Source organism: Juglans microcarpa x Juglans regia, chromosome 2S (genome assembly GCF_004785595.1).
Source record: "Juglans microcarpa x Juglans regia isolate MS1-56 chromosome 2S, Jm3101_v1.0, whole genome shotgun sequence".
NCBI classification, from domain to species: Eukaryota; Viridiplantae; Streptophyta; class Magnoliopsida; order Fagales; family Juglandaceae; genus Juglans; species Juglans microcarpa x Juglans regia.
This window is the reverse complement of record NC_054597.1, coordinates 13,507,365-13,528,432: the sequence shown is the minus strand read 5'-3', so window position 1 is coordinate 13,528,432 and position 21,068 is coordinate 13,507,365. Positions and strand designations below refer to the sequence as shown.

Sequence of the window (21,068 nt, the reverse complement as noted above, 5' to 3'; positions counted from 1 at the left end):
AATATAATGGACCGAGCTTATTTCACAAAATGGTGGGATAGGTACGGTTATACTGAAAAAGTAATCAGCCAGATGATTAAGGATTTCCCTCAAGTCGCCCCTGACTTAGAAGACAAGAAGGAATTCCCTGCAATAAAATCTGGTTCAGCAATACCTGAATACCCCCTGGTAATTCAGGCCCCTGATTCACCAACAGTTTCATCAAGAGGAAAAGCCACCAGCTCATCCTCTAAGAAATCCTCCAAGTCTGTCAAAGATAACATCCTCAGCAGACTCGGTAAAAAAGATTTGTTAAAATTGTTGGAACAATAACTGTCCAAGTCTACGAGTGATAATTCTGAAGAAAATTCGGAAGCATCCTCCGAGGCTTCATACAGCAATATTTTTGGTCATGATTCAGAAGGCATTCCAAAGCTGGAAGATGATTGACTACTTCTTGAGTTCAAAGAAGACCGACAGTCCTCTTTGAGATAATTGACACTCTGCGCCAAAATCAGCCTCCCATAGAGACAGCTGGAAGTCACAGAGTGGACCGAATCCTAATTTGTCGTCTTACGCCCAAAGTAGCCGCCCACAAAGACAGCTGGAGGACATAATGATGACACCCTGTGCCCCGTGCTTAAACAGTTCCCACTGTGCACTCACGGGTTGTTACTTTAATGATTGTAAACAAGAACTCCTTATTCTATAAAAGGAGAACCTCGTTTCTATGCTAAGGCAGAGCTCATTCCAGAACTCACTTGAGAGAAAACTTCTAAAACCTCTCTACCCTGTTCTTGACTCTCCTTATTTACCCTGATTCCTGTAAGTGCAAATCTGCACTACCTTGTGCCTGTAATTACTTTAAGCTTGTTAATTTTAATAAAGCTTATATGTTTATTACAATTATCTTTGCATACGCATACATGCATATGGTCGGTCTAACCGCCTGTTTATTTTGTGCTTGCATAATTTAATTATTGTGCAATAAACTCTGTTCTTCCATTCCCTTCCTTCTCTTCTTCTTCAGTCAGGCTCCGCCCTTTCCTTCTTCTCGCTGTCTTTGTGTGTATATATATATGTATATATATATACAAGTATCGGTCTCACTACTATTTTTTGGGTAAACGGTGGAAATTTTATGATTTGAGAGCAGGCGATGGAATGTTAGTCAAATTTGACGTACCAAGTGCTTAATGTAAGCACGTAAATCCCAAAACCTAAATATTTAGTTAGAAAAAATCTGGAGAGAACCCATTGTAGTGGGAGCAGTCGCTGCACACCGTACGTAATATAAGTAAAATGACGAAAAACACCTTATAACATTCATCTTCTAAATTCGAATTACTGTGGAGTATGGACTGAGAGATAGCTGATGAGAGAGAGAGCGGATATGAGAGAGAGATCGAGATGAGAGAGAGAGTGACGATGAGAGAGAGAGAGAGACGATGAGATAGAGAGCAGAGATGAGAGAGAGACGATGAGAGAGAGAGCGGAGATGAGAAAGAGACCGAGATGAGAGAGACGATGAGAGAGAGATGATGAGAGAGACGTTGGAGAGATGCTGAGAGAGAGGAAGAGAGAGAGAGGGGTAGCCGTCTGTGCATTTTGCAACAAAAAAAAAATGGACCAGAAGTAGCCACGTAGTGTGTGCAATATGTGCACAACTATATAGGCTGCTATGTAGCAATACTCATTTAGTTATATTAAATGTTTAAAGAAATTTGTAAACTTTTTTTAATTGTTGAGTACAATAAAAAATTAATAATTTATCATCTTTTAAACAGATATCAATTAATTAATATTGCAGCAAGAAAAAATGTGGGGCTAATTGTATGTTTGATCTGGAGAAGGATTTTAATAGGAGTTTATTGTACGTCAATTTTAAAAGCAAATTACTAATGGCTTTATTAGCTATAATATATATATATATAATATATATATATATATATATATATTAGGTTTATATTGATGAAAATGGAGGCTATTTCACTGCAGAAAATCAATTTAACTTATCTCCGATTATATTTTGGACATCAGCAATAATATTTATGCCTCTCTTTTAGTGAATTTCATAAAATTTAATTAACTCGTAGTACTTCAGAAAAACTTGTAATAATGTTTTATTAAAGTTATAAGAGATTTTCTTCAAAAAATACTGTCATATATATATATATATATATATATATATATATAGAAAGTTAACATGAGCTCTTGAAAAAGAGAAATATTTCAAATAGTGTTATTCTCTTATTTGGTTTTGTTTATTTTCACAGATGAGATGAGTTGAGATAAAAGTTGAAAGTTGAATAAAATATTGTTATAAAATATTTTTTTAATATTATTTTTGTTTTAAAATTTGAAAAAGTTGATTTGTTTATTTTATTTTATATAAAAATTTTAAAAAGTTGTAATAATTAGATCATGAGATGAGTTGATAAGTTTTGTGAAAGTGAACAGACCAACTACAGGGAGATTTATGCATTTCTTGATACTAGTTTCGAGAATCGTGAATATTACTAGTATTCTTGGTGAGTGTTGAAATAACTCTATACCTATTAATCAAAAGATATATAGTAAGTTTTGATAACAATAAAATAAGCGATCATTGTATTTTTTCAATAGATGTCTCTTATTATAAATTGTCGTCTTGTGATTCTAAGTACCATAAATTACAATATTGTATTTATTTCTCAACGCCAACAAGACACAAGTGAAAAATATTTGAGCCAAAGGAGTCGAACCATGAGGAGAGTGGAGCTCCAACATGTAAAATTAATGGAAAATTAAAATGGGTGTTAAACAGGTTGAAAATGGGGATGAGAAAACTAAACGAATGGAGCAAAAAGTTTTTAGAAGGAAATGAAAGAGAAGCTAGCTAAAAAGAGTTCAGCTATTACAGGATATGCCTCACTTCCGACCGAACTGAACTCATTGTGGGCTTTGGTTTAGGGTCATAAAGATTATAGGGTTGGACTGAGGGCTTATATGGGCTCAGATGTACCTATTTTTATTGTATTTCTTTATATGGGATAGGGTGTTAGTTAAGCCTAGTTGCTTATATCCTATGTAATTGCTATTAGTTTGGACTTAAAGGCCTATAGCCTCTATTTAGCTTTCCATACTCTCTATATGTATTGAGTTGGATAGTGTAAAGAATTATGCTGAATGTTAAAAGAAATTTCTTATTTTCTCTTCATCTTCTCTCTCATTTTCCCTTTGATCTTTCTTGAGGAGCTGCCATTGAAGAGAGCATATCAGAGTTCTTTTATCAAATACTGGGTGTGTTACAAATTAGTATAAGAGAGATACTGGACTTTGTGCTATCAAAATCTATGGAAGAATTTATTGCATCATTATACAAAATTAAGGAATTGGTTGAACAATCACAACAAACTCAAGAACGTATCCAGTACAAAATAAGAGATTTCAAGAACAATTATAATGAAAATCTAAACTATTTGGATCACCAAGTTGGTGCGACTTAAGAAAAAGAACCAGCAGCGGTGATCCAACCAAGCCAGAACCACCCTTCTAAACCCTTAGCTAAATCTATATCTCAACCTCCAGCATGGGAGCAAAACATCACACCCCTCGCAGAACCTCCTTCTGCACTATTAGAATCCCAACACTTACTTCCAACACTCTAGCTGGGAGTTTGACCCCTGTGGTGGTGTCGACTTTCTGTCCTCACCACAAAAACCCAACCAAACAATATTTCAACCTTCACATCTCTCATTTCCATAGCAAAAGTGTTGGTTCTTACCCTAACTTGAGCTCTTTACTTCACTTCACTCCATCATCCCCACGATTATTTCCAAGCACCTCCATTCCACCATCACCCACCCTCCTTCCATCCCCATTGTTTTCTTCATCTTGCTTTGGTCCTTGCCCCGCTTTCCCACACCGTCCTATATGTCACCTCCACCTCCAAGGAAACATTTCTTCATTTTTGCAGACACATTTGGACTCAAAGAGGAACTAGCTCATAGTTCAGCACATGAAAACCCTCTCCAAACACCTCTGTAAATACGACCTTCAATATGACAATCTATACGACCCGCTCTCTTCCCGACGACACGTAGGTGATCTGTGCCATTGGGAAGAACATGGCCTTCTTGGTCGTTAGAGAGAAGGGGTTCATCGTCCAGTGCATTGTTACAATGCACCCTAACACTAGGAGCTGTCAGATGGTGAAGTACGTTGCTGGGCTAAGCCATGAGTTGATTGTGGACATCGAAGGGGTAGTCTCCATGCCCATTGTTCCCATCAAAGGCGCCATGCAGCAGGTTGAATTTCTAGTGCAAAAAATATTGCTTGTTAACAAGGCTATGCCAACCTTACCCATCAATATTGAAGATGTTGCTCGTAGTGAAATTGAAATTGAAAATGTTTTACAGGCTAGAATCGTGGAGCCTTCCATTGGTAAGTCCTCCATTTTTTTTTCTTCCTTATGGGGAAAAGTTTGTTGATGCCTGATTTCCAATTTGCGGCATAAAATTGTTGAGTAAAAAACGAGGATGCAAGTACAGGGGAGGTTTGTGTAGAAATGCTAGTCAATTTGGGAATTCCTAGGGTATGGTCTTGTGACATACCTAGTGGGTTGCATTTGTGTCTTGCATCTGCTTGTGATTTCCGTGTTAGAAAAATATATATACCTATGTTTCATAGGAATGGAATTGGTTTAAGCCAAATCTTCTCTCCTTTTCCAATCTTCTTAAAGAGCTTAATCTAAAAATGGGCGTGCATTTGAGAAATATATGTTACTGGGTCTTGACAACAAAAATCTTGAAGGGATTGTGCCTAAGGGTGTAAATCGGTTTGGTCCGGTGATGGATTGAAATTTTCGGTCCATCATTTTCCTTAGACAGGACCGGACCGGACCGAACATCCATAGGGGCTGGACTGGACCGATAGCTATCAGTCTGGTCCAGTTGGTCCGTTTAGTCTAGTCTAATTATTTTCTTATCTTTTTTTGTTTCAAATAAATTAATAAAAAAATTATTTAAATTACTAAATTAAAATTAAGTAAATTATTAATGTGGATTATGTAACTAACACTCTAAAAAATATTTTACTATAATTATATTTATGATGTTGATAGTTACTACTTACTAACTTAGATTTTACTCTTTAGTATGCATAGTTTATTTATTGTTGAGGTGGAGACTGGTTTTGGAGCTGAAAAATCGAGAAACAGTGAGTTCGCTTGACTGTCGCTCGACCTAGCACTTGAGTGAAGCTCTAACCGTGAGTTCACTCGAAGTGCTCGACCGTGGGCTCGAGCAAAGCTCAATCTGTGAGTTCACTCGAGTCTCGCACGACAGTGGGCTTGAGCGAGATACAAACTCTAGTGTTCACTTGAGCCACACTCGACACCCCGCTCAAGCCAATGTTAATTACTATTAAATAATTTCATTGTACATAGATTTAGGTATTTAAAAAAATGACCTAATTATTTTAATTATATGTGTTAACTATTTACATATAATGACATAAATTATCACATGATTTATTATTAATTGATAACATATATTATTTTATATCTCATATGGTCAATGATATAAACTAGATCAAAATTACATCATTAACTTGTATAATTACTATTTAAAAATAATATATTAAATTATTAAAAATATTTTTTAAAAATACATATAAGGGTTCATTCCAATTCAGTCTGGTCCGGTCTAAAATTTGTAAACCTCAGGACCGAACCAAATGTCATCGATCCACATATTTTGGGACTGAGACCGATCGGTCCATAATTTGGTCCGGTTTGGTTCGGTCAGTTTTGCTGGTCCGGACCAAATTACTTACAACCTTAATTGTTCCTATAGAGTTTGAACATTTGAAGAGTGAGTTTGATGAGAGAATTGAGATGGTTGATGCAAAAGGAATTAAAGACTTGGGCGCAACTTGTAAGGTGCTTGATGAAATGCCGGATAAGAGTGTTGGTTGTTACCGGACATTCTATCTCATGTGTGTTTTGCTAGAATTAATTTGTTACAGAGTCATTTCTCTTGTTGCTTTCTAAGAGAACTGTGTTCAATAGAGGTTGGGTGGTCTATCATGGAATTTATGGCCCTTGAACTGTTGATTCCTCCAATATTCGAGAAGTTAATTTATACAAAATGAGTTTGGAGACCACTGCCTCGTCATTTGTTGTTACTGCATCAGCTTCCCTTTTACTTGAAAACTCTCTGTTAAGTAATATTATTAAGAAAAATCTTGATGTGTTTTACACAGTTGATGCTGGGGCGTTGGGTTTGTCTTTATTTTTAATTCACATCAATGTTACTGAGATTAAGTGTACTCTTCAAGCACTGTGGAGACTTGGTGTTGTTAGGTTTTTGGCAACTTACAAGGTTATTTCTCTTCTAGCCATTGTGCCTGATGAGTGTACGAAAGTGCACTCTAAATACCCTATTATTAGACTAAAATACTAAAATGTTAATAGAAATCATTGAAATTAATGTGTATTCTTGAATTGAGTTTCTATTTACTCTGGGATACTCCTAAGCAGATTTTTATGTTTTATTTTAGAGTCTATAAAAGAGCAAGCACAAACCCATCCAAATTCAAAGGACTTTCAAGTGGGCAAGACGTTGAAAAAACCTAAGAACTTTCAACGATTGTAGAACTCTTCAAATAAGGATAATGATAGGGTTTGAGAGTAATTCGGATCAGAGTCCAAAATGCGCTAGGAGATAGAATGTATACACTTTAGTATTTTAACCATAACTTTCCGCTAAAATATTGGATTGATGCGATTCTTGATGCGTTGGAAATCTATCTTCAATAGCTACAAAGTTGTCTCTAATAAAGATTTCCAAATTCGAACTCCTAAAGTACGTACGTGGCTGTCAAGTTGAGTCCTAAAATTTAGGCGATTTTGTGTGCAGGAATATGAAGACATTAGGGTTTCTTTCTTTCCTTATTTAAGCACATCATTAGCACGAAATTGGAGAGAAGAAAGGAGGGAAGACGGCTTAGTTTGAAGGAGGAAGATCTGAAATTAATTTCCATGGCCACCGTTTGCTCTATTTTTCTCTTGAGATTTTTATTGTCCATTATATTTATGGGTAACTAAATTCTCAAGTAGGACTAGGGATAAACTTGCACATTAGATTGTATTTTTAATTTATTCTTAATTTATGTATTTGATTTTGAATTACTAAAACTCTTTTGTTTTATCATTCTCAATTCATCGTTAATGTTTTCCTCTCCGAATAATTATAGAATTTATTCTGTTTATGGATTCAGTCATATTTTTTCTATTGAATGGATTGACTCTTTGATTATGTTTGGATAAATTATTTTTCTATATTGATTTAATTCTTTGTTGCAATATCGCTTCCTGAGTACATTGTCGTCGTTGGATTTTCTCAATAGTGATAATAATTTACGTATTTTAAAAGTGATGAATGATTTTTCAAAAGGTTACATTTGATTTAATCTTGGTTTATAAATCTATACATTCTGATTGGGAATATTAGGAATTGAGTTCCCAATTGAGTTATTCAATGAAATAAGAATAATTAAAATACCATATTTGTGCAAGAGATTCCCGACGCTTTACTGTTTGTCAAACTTGAGTATTTTTTCCGTTAGTCACTTTGTTTCACTTTAATTTACATTTAAAATTAATATTTATTTTTCCATTAATAATTTAATCACTTTCTTTAGTTTTTTTGTTCTTTTTAAAATTATTTTAATTTGTCTCTCTGTGGAATTGACACCCCAAAGTTATGCTACAACTACCGCATTATTCTTTGGGCGTAATCAGTGCCTTTGGAAGAACTATTCTTTTTCTACATAATTCTAATTCGAAAGGGTAGTAAAACTTATGAGTATGTTGTTTCCATGAGAACCCAAAGTGAATCACTTGGTCCATTTCTCCTCCTCAACCACCGCTCACTTGCATCCGGTTTCATCAATTGGGCCTCTCAACTAGTGTTTTGAATTTCTTACCGTACTGGCCGTTGAGCCGGTACAGGTACCCTATATGTTTCGTACCGGCCGTATCGACCTGTACCGATCGTTTCGGCCTCAATTTCGGCATGTACCGGCCTTTATCGGCCTATATTTCGGCCGGTACCGGCCGATATTTCGGCCTTCAATTTTTTTTTTCATTTTTTCAAACTACAAACTTATTTTTTGACCCCCAATTCAGACTAGGCTATTTATAATTTATATATATATGTGTATTTATATATAATTTATTCATATATAGACTATTATTTTAGAATTTAATTTATATATATATTTATATATATAATTTGATTGGGAATATTAGGAATTGAGTTCCCAATTGAGTTATTCAATGAAATAAGAATAATTAAAATACCATATTTGTGCAAGAGATTCTCGACGCTTTACTGTTTGTCAAACTTGAGTATTTTTTCCGTTAGTCACTTTGTTTCACTTTAATTTACATTTAAAATTAATATTTATTTTTCCATTAATAATTTAATCACTTTCTTTAGTTTTTTTGTTCTTTTTAAAATTATTTTAATTTGTCTCTCTGTGGAATTGACACCCCAAAGTTATGCTACAACTACCGCATTATTCTTTGGGCGTAATCAGTGCCTTTGGAAGAACTATTCTTTTTCTACATAATTCTAATTCAAAAGGGTAGTAAAACTTATGAGTATGTTGTTTCCATGAGAACCCAAAGTGAATCACTTGGTCCATTTCTCCTCCTCAACCACCGCTCACTTGCATCTGGTTTCATCAATTGGGCCTCTCAACTAGTGTTTTGAATTTCGTACCGTACTGGCCGTTGAGCCGGTACAGGTACCCTATATGTTTTGTACCGGCCGTATCGACCTGTACCGATCATTTCGGCCTCAATTTCGGCATGTACCGGCCTTTATCGGCCTATATTTCGGCCGGTACCGGCCGATATTTCGGCCTTCAATTTTTTTTTTTTCATTTTTTCAAACTACAAGCTTATTTTTTGACCCCCAATTCAGACTAGGCTATTTATAATTTATATATATGTGTATTTATATATAATTTATTCATATATAGACTATTATTTTAGAATTTAATTTATATATATATTTATATATATAATTTATTCATATATCGACTATCCCGAAACGGTACCGGTACCGAAATATTTCGTTCCAGTACCTTGACCGGTACGGTATTCAAAACATTGCTCTCAACACCCTGAGTTCACCAACACTTCACCCACATACCAATCAATCCTTAAATCTCTCTCTTTGTCACTCAAATCACCTACCACAATGTTTGATAAAATGGGTGTTAAAGGCGTATCTATTAGCACTCTTGGGCTGGTATTCTTTGTGATATTTTACAGGACGATGGTGGTTTATATTGCCATCAATCTCTCTAATCAACACTATGGAGATGGCAAACTTGACAAGAAAGGGGCAGAAATTCTGTCTCGACTGTTTGTGGAAATATCAATTAAGAGTTGTGTGGTTTTGATGTTTTGGTGTAAACTAGTCTTTAAGATGGAAGGCAAGAAGAATACTGTTTATGGGGTAATTGGGCAACATCTTGTTGTTGAAGAATGTGTAGCCAATGAATTTATAGTTTCCTTGGGTTTTGAAAGGGCAAGGTTTGGTTTTGGTAGCAGTTTTGGTTTTCTTAGCATTCTTCTCAACAAAGGCGTGGCATATGTAAGCTCAATGCCAGCAGACACTTAGATGTTTGGTGATTGAGCACCACATGGAGATGTCTTATATTCCATGCAAGAACAAATGCATCAGATACAAAAGCGATGAATGTATCTAAGTATTAATACAAGTGCAAAATCCGTCTTTATTCAATACTATCAGAAAAATATTTAAAGCCAACTTCTTTGACTATAAACCTATATTCATAAGTTTTATAATAATGAACTCCTGAGACGAGAAAAGAAATTACTTGGCAAGCCTTGCTGAAGGTAATCCAATTGGGATTTCACTCTTAAACCAAGACAGAAAATAGAAATGAAATGAATTAGTAGAACGAAAGCCAAGTTATCACCATCTTAATGGGAATAAACTTAGCCCAAACTATATGAAGCAACACATGAAGTACTCTAAGAATATTTACTTAAATCCAATCCAATGCATCTATCCTCCAATAGGAGTATGATTACTAGAGTATGAAGTAAGCAGCAAGAGCCCTTTAATTTAAGAAATCATTCACCCAAATCATTGTTCAATGGCCAAGTATTTCAAATAGTGAGATCCAACCACATCCTATAAGAAAAAAACCTGACATCCAAACTATCAATCCATGAAGACCCAGAACAACCACATCAAGCAAATAGCAATTACAACCAAGATCCACAAATATAGAAATAGACGAAGAGACCTTGTTGGGTACAGAGGATCATTGAGGAGTAGCTAGTGACGATGTTGAAACTCAGACCCCTCCTCTTCTCCCATGAATTAGGACTGTCTATTGGCTGATCTTCGAGTTGGTTGAAGGTCATCATTGGGAGAGGGAGGTTGAGAAAGTGAGGTGTGAGACTGGGAGGGGGCGGTGTGGGGTGGGAGTGCGGTACTGGGGGTGGCGTTAGAGAGTAGGCCAAGAGAGTGAGAAGGTTGGGGGGAAGGGTGATGTGAGGTGAGAGTTCCGTGAGAGTGAGAGTATCAGAGATAGGTTAAATAGAAACTTAGGGTTTTTTGTTTTTTTTTTTTTTGTTTTTTAGGGTTTAAAAAGGTATAAATGTAATTTTGAGTAAAAATCTAAACAGGTCATAGCAAGTTATTTTGTGTCAAGCGGGTTGACTCATAATTGACACGCTTATTAATCGTGCATTAATTGATCTTCTCGTTTTGACCTGAACTCGTTAATATGAAATCCAAACCCATTAATTTCAAGTTGTGTTCATGTTGGATTCATAGATTGTGTCACATATTGTCACTCCTACCCACATAGACACCTTTTGTCGAGTCGTCAGTCGGATTCACAAGTCTTATCCACATGGCCGGCAATGTGATCTTATCTCTAAACTTAAGATAGCGTCTTCATCATGTTATGTATTCAACACAATTGACAATAGCAAAGATGTAGCCCGGAAAATCTTTGTTCTCCCTCTCTCTTTTCCATCTTCTTTTATATTTTATTGTATTTTCTACAAGATCAAAAGAGAAGCAAATGAAAAAATTGTCGGGATAGCATTTCAAAAACATTTCATAGTGCTGTTGTTCAGAAAATAAAGAAAGCATGTCTTCTCATGATCACTCTTGTCAGCCTCTCTATCGATCCTGTTTTGCTTTTAAAATGAGAAATTCTTTAACTACAAGGTTTTTTTTTTTAATAAAAATAGACTCATAAACTGACATGATTTGATGTGATATATATATTATATTTATAAAGAAGATCTAATGTATTATATGAAATAACATCAGTTTATGAGTTTACTTAGATAAAATCTCTTTTAAGTTTTGTCACTGATCATCATGTATTGTTTCATTTTCCATAGACTAAATGTGGAATAAAAATTACATTTAATCAACGATAGATCAAGAGATCAACAAAAGTTCACATGCACATGACAATGTAGGTTATAGGCTAGCTAGTAGTATAATATAATATTGGTCAAACCTTCTTATATATTATAAAGCAGCTAAGATTTTGTAGGACAACTTCTTAATTGGTCAGTAAACAGCTAGCCCTCGTAGAAATATAAAACTTGCATGAATAGTAAGATCACGTGTCTCTGATAGATCTTATGAATCTTATATAATGGTGTGTGAAATCTTAAAAGGCCAGATACATACCCCTGCACGCATGCAGTTTAAATTAATCAAACAATACCCACCAATATTAATATTTTCAAAGTTCGTTCGAGTTGTGGACACCTCCCAACGCGTGTATAACAACATATTAACAAATATGTACTATCACTGACTACCATATACATGTTTTCATAAAACACTTAATTTGTGAAGTCAACTATGTAGACCGCGTAGATGAGTACTAACCGTGTATATATATATATATATATATATATATATATATTGGTGAGCCATAATGTACAATCAAGCCTGCACATTTTCGACAAGCAACTACCCAAAGTGGTATATATATGCTATATATATATATGTAATTAGCATCGAGTATTGATTAATTGATGAACAAATCCAGCTTAAAATGGCAATTATTAGTGTGAAACTAAGCTTTCCACATATACATTTGATCATGCTCTAGAGAAGATATGGCAGTCACGAGAGAGAGAAAGGAGAGTAGTTCGTATGTACGAAGATAGTCACGTACTGTATTTAGTGGAAGGCATGCAGCCATGTGTCATCGTGGATAGCGGCCATAATTAACATTTTTTTTTTGAAGAAAACTTTAGGGTACGTACGTAATCGTTGAAAGAAGAGATGTTTCTAAACACCAAACAGGGAGACATGCATGATCATCATCGATCGATAAAGAATAGGATCAATATTATTGCATTATAATAAATTATATCACCGTACGTGTCTATTATGCGCGAATGTTTCCAACTTTCCGCACGCGTGTGCGGTGAAACTACCTAGGTTTTTATGATGAGCAATGCGTCGTGGAGTGATAAGTACTATACAATCATTTTGAAAAAGAGTAAAATTTATTATTAAAAAACTAATTTCTTTTCATGTAAATCCTGTATTTATTTATTTATTTTCAAAATAATTACACGACGCTTGCGTATTTACGACTGTAACTATCATTTCTCTTTTACAATATTTTGGTTAAAAATTATTGCACAAATGCTCCTGATCAAAAATAGTTATTTTTTGATAAAATAAATTACCTGAACAATAAGGGTATTAGACTATGTGATAAATCAGCTATGCAGCATACCAACAGCACAGCAACAGCAGATCATTAGTGTGCAACTGTAGAGAATACATTCTGTTATTCTCTACTGTTATTGTAACCACAAAATATTCTCTGATTCCTCTTGTAACGTCTATATATAGACACAATATTGATAAATGAAATTTCAAGCAGAATATTCAATATTTGTCTTCTTCTAACATGGTATCAAGAGCCCTCTGACTAAGCTCTTTTTCGATCCATGGCGTCATCCTCATCCTCTTCCTCCCTTGCCTCGGTACCTTCCATTACTTCTACATTTTCTCACATTGTTACCACCAAGCTCACCACAGAAAACTATCTCCTTTGGAAAGTTCAAACCACAGCTTACCTAAGAGGTCAAGATCTCTTCTCCTATGTTGATGGCTCACTTCCCTCCCCACCTAAATATCTCACTGCGGCCACAGATCAAATACCCAAACCAAATCCAGCTTTCTTAGTCTGGAGGCGTACTGACCAAATGGTCCTAAGTGTATTGTTCTCCTCTCTCTCAGAGTCCATCCTAGGTCATGTGTTATCATCTTCCACATCTAGAGCATTATGGACTTCTCTCTCCTCTATGTTCTCTTCTCACTCCCAAGCAAAAGAGTTTCAGGTTAGGTTCCAACTTACCAACCTCTCTCGTGGTGAACTAACCATCTCTGAATATTTTGGTAAAGTTCGTCTTCTAGCCGACTCCCTTGTTGCCACTGGCACTACTCTCTCTGATAAAGAGCTTGTTTCCTATCTCTTAAATGGCCTTGGACCCTCTTATGAACTCTTCGTAACTTCCATTACAACCAGATCTGACCCTTTGACCATTCATGAATTGTATCAACTCCTGCTCATTCAAGAAACCAGACTCACACACCTTTCCAACAGTACAGCAACAGCCCCTGAATTTTCTGCAAATTTCAGCTCTGCAAGTGGCACACGGGGACGTCCTTTTCAACGAGCTGGGAGACAAGGTCGTGGTCATGGGCGACATTTCAACAACAATCGTGGTGATCGTGCTGGTTTTAACCATTCATCCCAACAGCACCCATCAACACGACCAACATGCCAAGTTTGCAACAAAATAGGGCATGTTGCTCTCCAATGCAGAAACATGTTTAATCATTCTTACCAATATGATTCTCCTAGCAATTTTTCTGCAAATTTCACTGCTCCTAGCTCTTCTTCAGAAAATGTGTGGTACCCTGATTCGGCTGCTACGTATCATATCACAAATGAACTGTCAAACTTGAATCTCTCATCTGAACAATACAGTGGAGGTGACACTATTAGGGTTGGCGATGGCACTGGACTTCCCATACAAAATTTTGGTGACTCTTCTCTTCCCTCATCTTCATCTTCTTTTCTTCTTAAAAATCTTCTTCATGTTCCATCCATAACCAAGAATTTGATCTCCGTCCTTCGTTTTTGCATAGACAATCAATGTTTCTTAGAGTTCCACTCATCACATTTCTCTGTTAAGGATTCGCAGATGAAGCAAACGCTCCTCACCGGGCCAACCCGTGATGGGTTATGCGTATTTCCCACTGTCCCATCGTCTTCTCCCTCCATTCATGTCAGTCAGAAGACCTCACTTCCATAATGGCATCGCAGATTGGGTCACCCTTCCCTTGCTCTTGTTCATCGTGTTTTGCACAACAACTGCTTGACGTTTTGCTCCTTAGATGCTCTCTTCAAATGCCCAGTTTGTCCACTTGCGAAATCACATAAGCTTTCTTTTCCTTCAAGTCAGGCCGAGTATCACAGGCCCTTAGAGTTAATTTGTTCGGACCTTTGGGGCCCATCTTCACATGTATCTCGTTTGGGCTATAAATACTATGTTTCCTTTGTGGACCACTATGCTAGATTCACTTGGTTTTTCCCAATGAAACAAAAATCTGATGTTCTTCAAATATTTTCCAAGTTTTTACCATCTGTTGAAAGAATGTTTAACACCAAATTAATAACCTTACAAACTGATGGAGGTGGTGAATTTAAACCCATCACATCCATGTGTCACAAACTTGGAATTCAACATCGTCTCTCATGTCCTCACACTCATCAACAAAACGGACTTGTTGAGAGAAAGCACTGTCATATTGTTGAAACCGGCCTTGCCCTCTTGGCCCAAGCATCTCTCCCATTTTCATATTGGGTTGATGCTTTTGAAACGGAAGTTTATTTAATAAATCGTCTTCCCTCTCCATCACAAAATCACAAATCTCCATATTCTTTGATTTATAATCATGAACCAGATTATAATTTTTTGAAAGTTTTTGGATGCATGTGTTGGCCCAACCTTCGACCTTATCTCTCACACAAATTCAATTTTCAGTCCACTCCTTGCTTATTTCTTGGCTACAGTTCTTCACACAAGGGATACAAGTGCTTAGATCTCTCAAACAATAAATTATACATATCGCTAGATGTCACTTTTGATGAAAATACATTTCCTCTTGCAAAATCTCAGCCCACAGTCTCTTGGCCCATAGTCTCTTCTGAGTCCATTTCTTCTACCCAAGCCTCCTTACCCATACTCTCTCCTTCCATACTTGGCCCAGCCCCACGTCTAACTCTCGTTGGCCCAATTCTCTCAAACTCACCCTCGTCTCTTGGCCCACCCCTAAATCAAATATCCCAAATTCCTTCCCCTGCATCGTCTTCTACCGCCCAACCTCGTCAAACATTAAATTCTTCTTCTCCCTCCATCATCATCGAACCTCCCATTCTTATCCCTCCTCGGTCACCAATTATAACTCGTGCCCAGACTAATTCCTCCCGTCCTAGAGTACTATCTGATGGTACGGTACCTTACCCAGCCCGGCAATGCCTCACCACCACTGTTTCCGTTCCCGATGAGCCTTCAAGCTATGCAGTAGCTTCGAAATTTCCAGATTGGCGTTCAGCTATGGCTCTGAAATTTAATGCTTTGACTCAAAATCTCACTTGGACGCTTGTACCACCTGCTCCATCTTCAAATGTTCTTGGGTGCCGCTGGGTATATCGAACAAAAACTAATGCAGATGGTTCCTTTCAGAGACGGAAGGCCCGATTGGTGGCCAAAGGCTTTCATCAACAGCCTGGACTTGATTACCACGAGACATTTAGTCCAGTGGTCAAACCTTCGACTATTCATCTCATCTTATCCATCACTGTCTCTAAGCGTTGGGCACTACGCCAGCTCGATATTGAGAACGCATTTTTACATGGAAATTTCACTGATAATGTCTTCATGCAGCAGCCTCAGGGCTTTGTAGACCCAGCACATCCTACCTTTGTGTGTAAACTCAACAAGGCAATTTATGGGTTGAAGCAAGCTCCACGAGCCTGGTTTGACAAACTCAGTTCATGGCTATTTGAGTATGGTTTTCTCCCCTCCAAAGCTGATCCTTACCTTTTTATTTTTAGTACTGGTGCTGAGAAAATTTTCTTGCTTGTCTATGTCGACGACATAGTGATAACTGCATCTAATTCTTCTGTTATTGATACTCTGATTGTTGCCATGCGCACTGCCTTCCCTGTTCGGGATCTAGGAACTTTGTCTTTTTTTTTGGGTCTTGAAATTAATCATACATCAAATGGCTTGTTGATGTCCCAAAGAAAATACATCAAAACCTTGCTCACCCGCAGCAACATGCTTCAGTCTAAACCTATATCCTCACCTATGGCAGCATCCCTTAAGCTTTCTAAGTTTGATTCCCCTGATTTTGATGATCCTGTTCTCTTCAGAAGCCTAGTTGGAGGTCTTCAATACCTCAATCTCACCCGCTCAGATATTTCATTTGCAGTAAATAAACTGTGTCAATTTATGCACTCACCCAAACTTACTCATTGGAGTGCACTGAAAAGGGTCCTCCGTTATCTCAAGGGTACGATAAATCATGACTTATTTTTTGCTTCTCAATCACACTTTGTTCTTCAAGCTTATTCTGATGCGAATTGGGGTGGTTGTCCGAATGATCGACGATCAACTGGAGGTTTTTGCATCTATCTTGGCAACCATCTCATATCATGGAATTCTAAGAAGTAGAAAACAGTAGCCAGATCCTCTACAGAAGCTGAATACAAGTCCTTGGCCTCTTCAGCAGCTGAATTAATATGGCTTCAAACACTTCTCAAGGAACTTGATTTGTTTCTACCTCAAGCACCAACACTTTGGTGTGACAATCTTGGTGCAACATATTTTTGTGCTAATCCTGTTTTTCATTCAAAAGCACACGGATATAGACTATCATTTTGTACGGGATCGTGTCGCTACCAACACTCTTAGAATTTCTTTTTGTAGCTCCAAAGACCAACTAGCGGATGTCCTTACTAAACCGTTAGTTGCAGAAAAATTCAATCAGTTCAAAGCGAGTCTCAAAGTGGTTGACACCCCCTTGGACTCGAGGGGATGTATTAGACTATGTGATAAATCAGCTATGCAGCATACCAACAGCACAGCAACAACATATCATTAGTGTGCAACTGCAGAGAATACATTCTGTTATTCTCTACTGTTATTATAACCATAAAATATTCTTTGATTCCTCTTGTAACGTCTATATATAGACACAATATTAATAAATGAAATTTCAAGCAGAATATTCAATATTTGTCTTCTTCTAACAAAGGGTAGTACTTTTCATTTTTTTTAGAATTTAAAGGGAAAATTTTATTTTTTTAAGAGAAAAAGGGATCAATATTGCATTATATTTTTGGTGGTTTGCGGGTGATTTCCAAAAGTTAGTTTATGTGATGGTTGCAAATTAATTGGGATGTAATTCGTTTCATGCCATATCTTTATTATTAATATAAATGAAATATCCATATATATATAGCTCAAAAACATGAGATGTTGATCTTGGCCCTCTGCAAGTGTTTCTGGAAGCAAAAACAGAGTGGTAACAAAAATGTACGCAGGAAGGAAAAGCAAGCAAGCAAAAGCATTTGGATCGTATAGATAAGTTGGATGTGCAGATATATCATAAGAATATAATATTATTTGACTAATTTGTGGTCGGTTATTTGTTAGATAGATGTTGGATGGGATATGCAGCGTACACTCAATTTTCATGTCATTAATGCCTTTGAATTTGGTTCCCCAGATTGAGTGTGCGCCTTAAATGAAGTGTATTAATTCTGAACACTCAAATTAAGGTTCTTGGGTGCTTCTGGAAGCAATAAAAGAAGGGTTAAAATTAATGTTGAATCGAAGAGCAAGACCATGTGAACAGTAGGGTTTTGACCGCAGGCCAAATCTCTGAATACCTACGTGCGTAGATTACGAGATTTTATAGTATTTTGACTGATTTATGTGTTTGTGTTAGATAGAGGTGGATGGGATGCAGCACCTGATTTTCAGCCATTTATTGACTTTGGTTTCACGGATAGAGTGTGATCAAAGCGTTACAAGTTAATTTGCTAACTGATCAGATCGATAAAGCAATTGTTATTTTAATTTGGAGATAGAGAGGACACCTGTCACTGTTGTATGAGCCACGTAGCTGGTTAGTACTGGTCTGATTGAAAATATGGTACAGCTTGGAAAGTTGCATTATGGCCAAGTTAGACGTATGCATCTGTCAAAGGAGTGACACTTCATCATTTATATAGTACTATTTTTTTTAATTCCTCTGAACTATATACTTTGAATAATTTTTTGTCTATATCTCAATGCATCAGCAGCTAGCTAGAGTAACATGAGATTCTTTATATCTATGGAGTTCATGTAAAATAAATCATTTTCTTTCTTGAAATAATGATACTAAATAGCAGATCCCTTAAGGTAAAATCAACTGATACATATTTATTCCCATCTTTTGCACGAAAAACTGAATTGCATGTGCTTATTATATATATATATATATATATATATATATATATATATATATAATGAATTACGAAGCACATATATAGCACAGAAAGATCAGAAAAGCTTCGAAATCAAATAAAATGGTTCGTCTAATTATCATGAAGAGCAGATCAGATCAAGTTCTGTCTCAGTACTACGTTCTAATTAAGAAACAGATCGATCGTAGTGGTCTTGAAGAAAAAATCTGAGAAAAACAAAAAATAAACTGAAATATGTATAATTATCTCATCTCATCTCGTATAATTAATATTATAATTTTTTTAAATTTTCATACAAAATATAATAAATAATTCAACTTTTTTAAATATCAAAATAAAAATAATATTAAAAATTATATTATAACAAATATTTTATTTAATTTTTAATAAAAAATCTCGTATCTTCTGTATATTTTGCAGGAGAAGAATGATGCATTATATGCTTCATGTATGACATCTTTATACGTATACGTGGCATGGGGTCGGCGCCAAATCCCTCTGACTTCAATGTATATCTCAAACTTCTCCTCCAATATATATAAAGGTCATCATCGTCGACTATTAGGAACAACAAGTACACTTTTTGTTTTGTTTCAGAGACCACTACTTTAACTTTGTGTCTTCGGTACTGATCGATGATCAGTTACCACGCACCTTAATAATTTCCTTCTACCTTAAAAAAAAAGGCTTCTGTTTTTTGGCATCCGTACCACCTGTTAATCCAGAGAACAAACAGTACCAATGGGAAGAGCACCTTGTTGTGAGAAGAATGGGCTCAAGAAAGGTCCTTGGACTCCAGAGGAAGATCATAAGCTCATAAACCATATTCAGCTCCATGGTCCTGGCAACTGGAGAAACCTTCCAAAGAATGCTGGTATGGCCTCTCAATTAACAGCTTCTAATTTCTCCATTAATACATACATTTCTTTGATCGCATAAATATTTAATTATTGTTTTGCAGGCAGCTTAATTAATTAATTTGTAATTATGATTTATGCTAACATAATAAAGGCTTAATTATATATTGATCTTCACTAATTACTGTAATTTATAAACAGGTTTGCAAAGATGTGGAAAGAGCTGTCGTTTGCGATGGACTAATTATTTGAGGCCTGATATCAAGAGGGGAAGATTCTCATTTGAAGAAGAAGAGACAATAATCCAATTGCACAGTATCTTAGGAAACAAGTACGTACGTAAGATATATTTAGTTAATATTTTATTTATGCCTGATGTCAAGATCAAATGGTAGTTTCTTGATCATAACATCTGGTTAGTTTTGTAACTTAACAATAATTTCTTAATCAGATGGTCATCCATAGCCGCTCGATTACCCGGAAGAACTGATAATGAAATCAAGAATTACTGGAACACCCACATCAGAAAAAGGATGCTAAGAATGGGAATTGATCCTGTGACTCATGCTCCTCGCCTCGATCTTCTTGATCTGTCCTCCATTCTAAGCTCATCTGTTTGCAACCCCACAATCCTCAATGTGTCAAACTTACTGGCCGGCTCTCAACCCCTTGTGAATCCAGAAATGTTAAAGCTAGCCGCCGCTATCTTGTCACTAAAACAGGAAAACCTAATACCCTTAGCAAGAAATCTTCAGGAAAACCAGATTTTCAATTCCTTAATGCAAAACCAAGTCCAACCATTACAGCCTAATCAGTATCAAACTCCAGTACTACAAGAAGGGTTGTTCTCATCGGAGATGTCAAACCAACTCGTGCAAGCCAATAATTTAGAAGGGTTATGTTCGAAGGTGGCAACTTTTGGTAATTGCTCAGTTAATTCGATACCTTCAGACTTGAATGAAGATTTTGTTTGCCACCCAAACCATGGGAATTGCAGCTCTAATCCTACGGTTCCTGATATACAAGAAAATTCAGATTTCAAGTCACTATACAATAGTAATCAGAATTTCAGCTTTGAGTCTGTTTTGTCAACACCAATATCAAGCCCTACTCCCATGAATTCATCTTCTACATTCATCAACAGCAGCACTGAAGATGAGAAAGAAAGCTACTGCAGCAACTTGTTTAAGTTCGAAATTCCAGAGGGCTTGGACTTCGATGAATTCATGTAATCAAATTATGTATATAGCCAGATATATATGAGTGATCATGTTTCTCATCTTTTGTTTTGTTTTGTTTTGTTTTGGTTTTTTTTTTCTCTTGGGGGGTTTCGGTTTGTAGTGGAAGTTGGTAATGAAATTCATTGTTTTTTGTTTCAACCTGTTCCATGTCAGAATTCTCGAGCAATAATTCCATTAATTATGGGCGTAAACGACGATTTGATTGAAGTAGAGGGGCCCCCCTAAACGAGGAGTATGGCCAAGGAACGGATGTCTCATGAGAATTACTGTCTGCACAAAGATTTTATAAAAACAGAATTTATAAATTGAGTAGATCAATTCATGTTAGATAATAAATCTATTCTATAAAATA

The 21,068-nt window shown here is 36.2% G+C and overlaps 1 protein-coding gene across 1 annotated transcript; it reads left to right on the top strand.

Moving 5' to 3' along the window:
- Nucleotides 1–19,203: 19,203 nt before the first annotated feature.
- On the top strand, nucleotides 19,204–20,820 carry LOC121251548 (transcription factor MYB102-like). The gene is made up of 3 exons (XM_041150824.1): nucleotides 19,204–19,492; nucleotides 19,677–19,806; nucleotides 19,927–20,820. Exons 1-3 carry the CDS (start codon nucleotides 19,360–19,362, stop codon nucleotides 20,705–20,707), a joined length of 1,044 nt encoding a protein of 347 aa, XP_041006758.1. The 5' UTR covers nucleotides 19,204–19,359; the 3' UTR covers nucleotides 20,708–20,820.
- The last annotated feature ends 248 nt before the right edge of the window (nucleotides 20,821–21,068 follow it).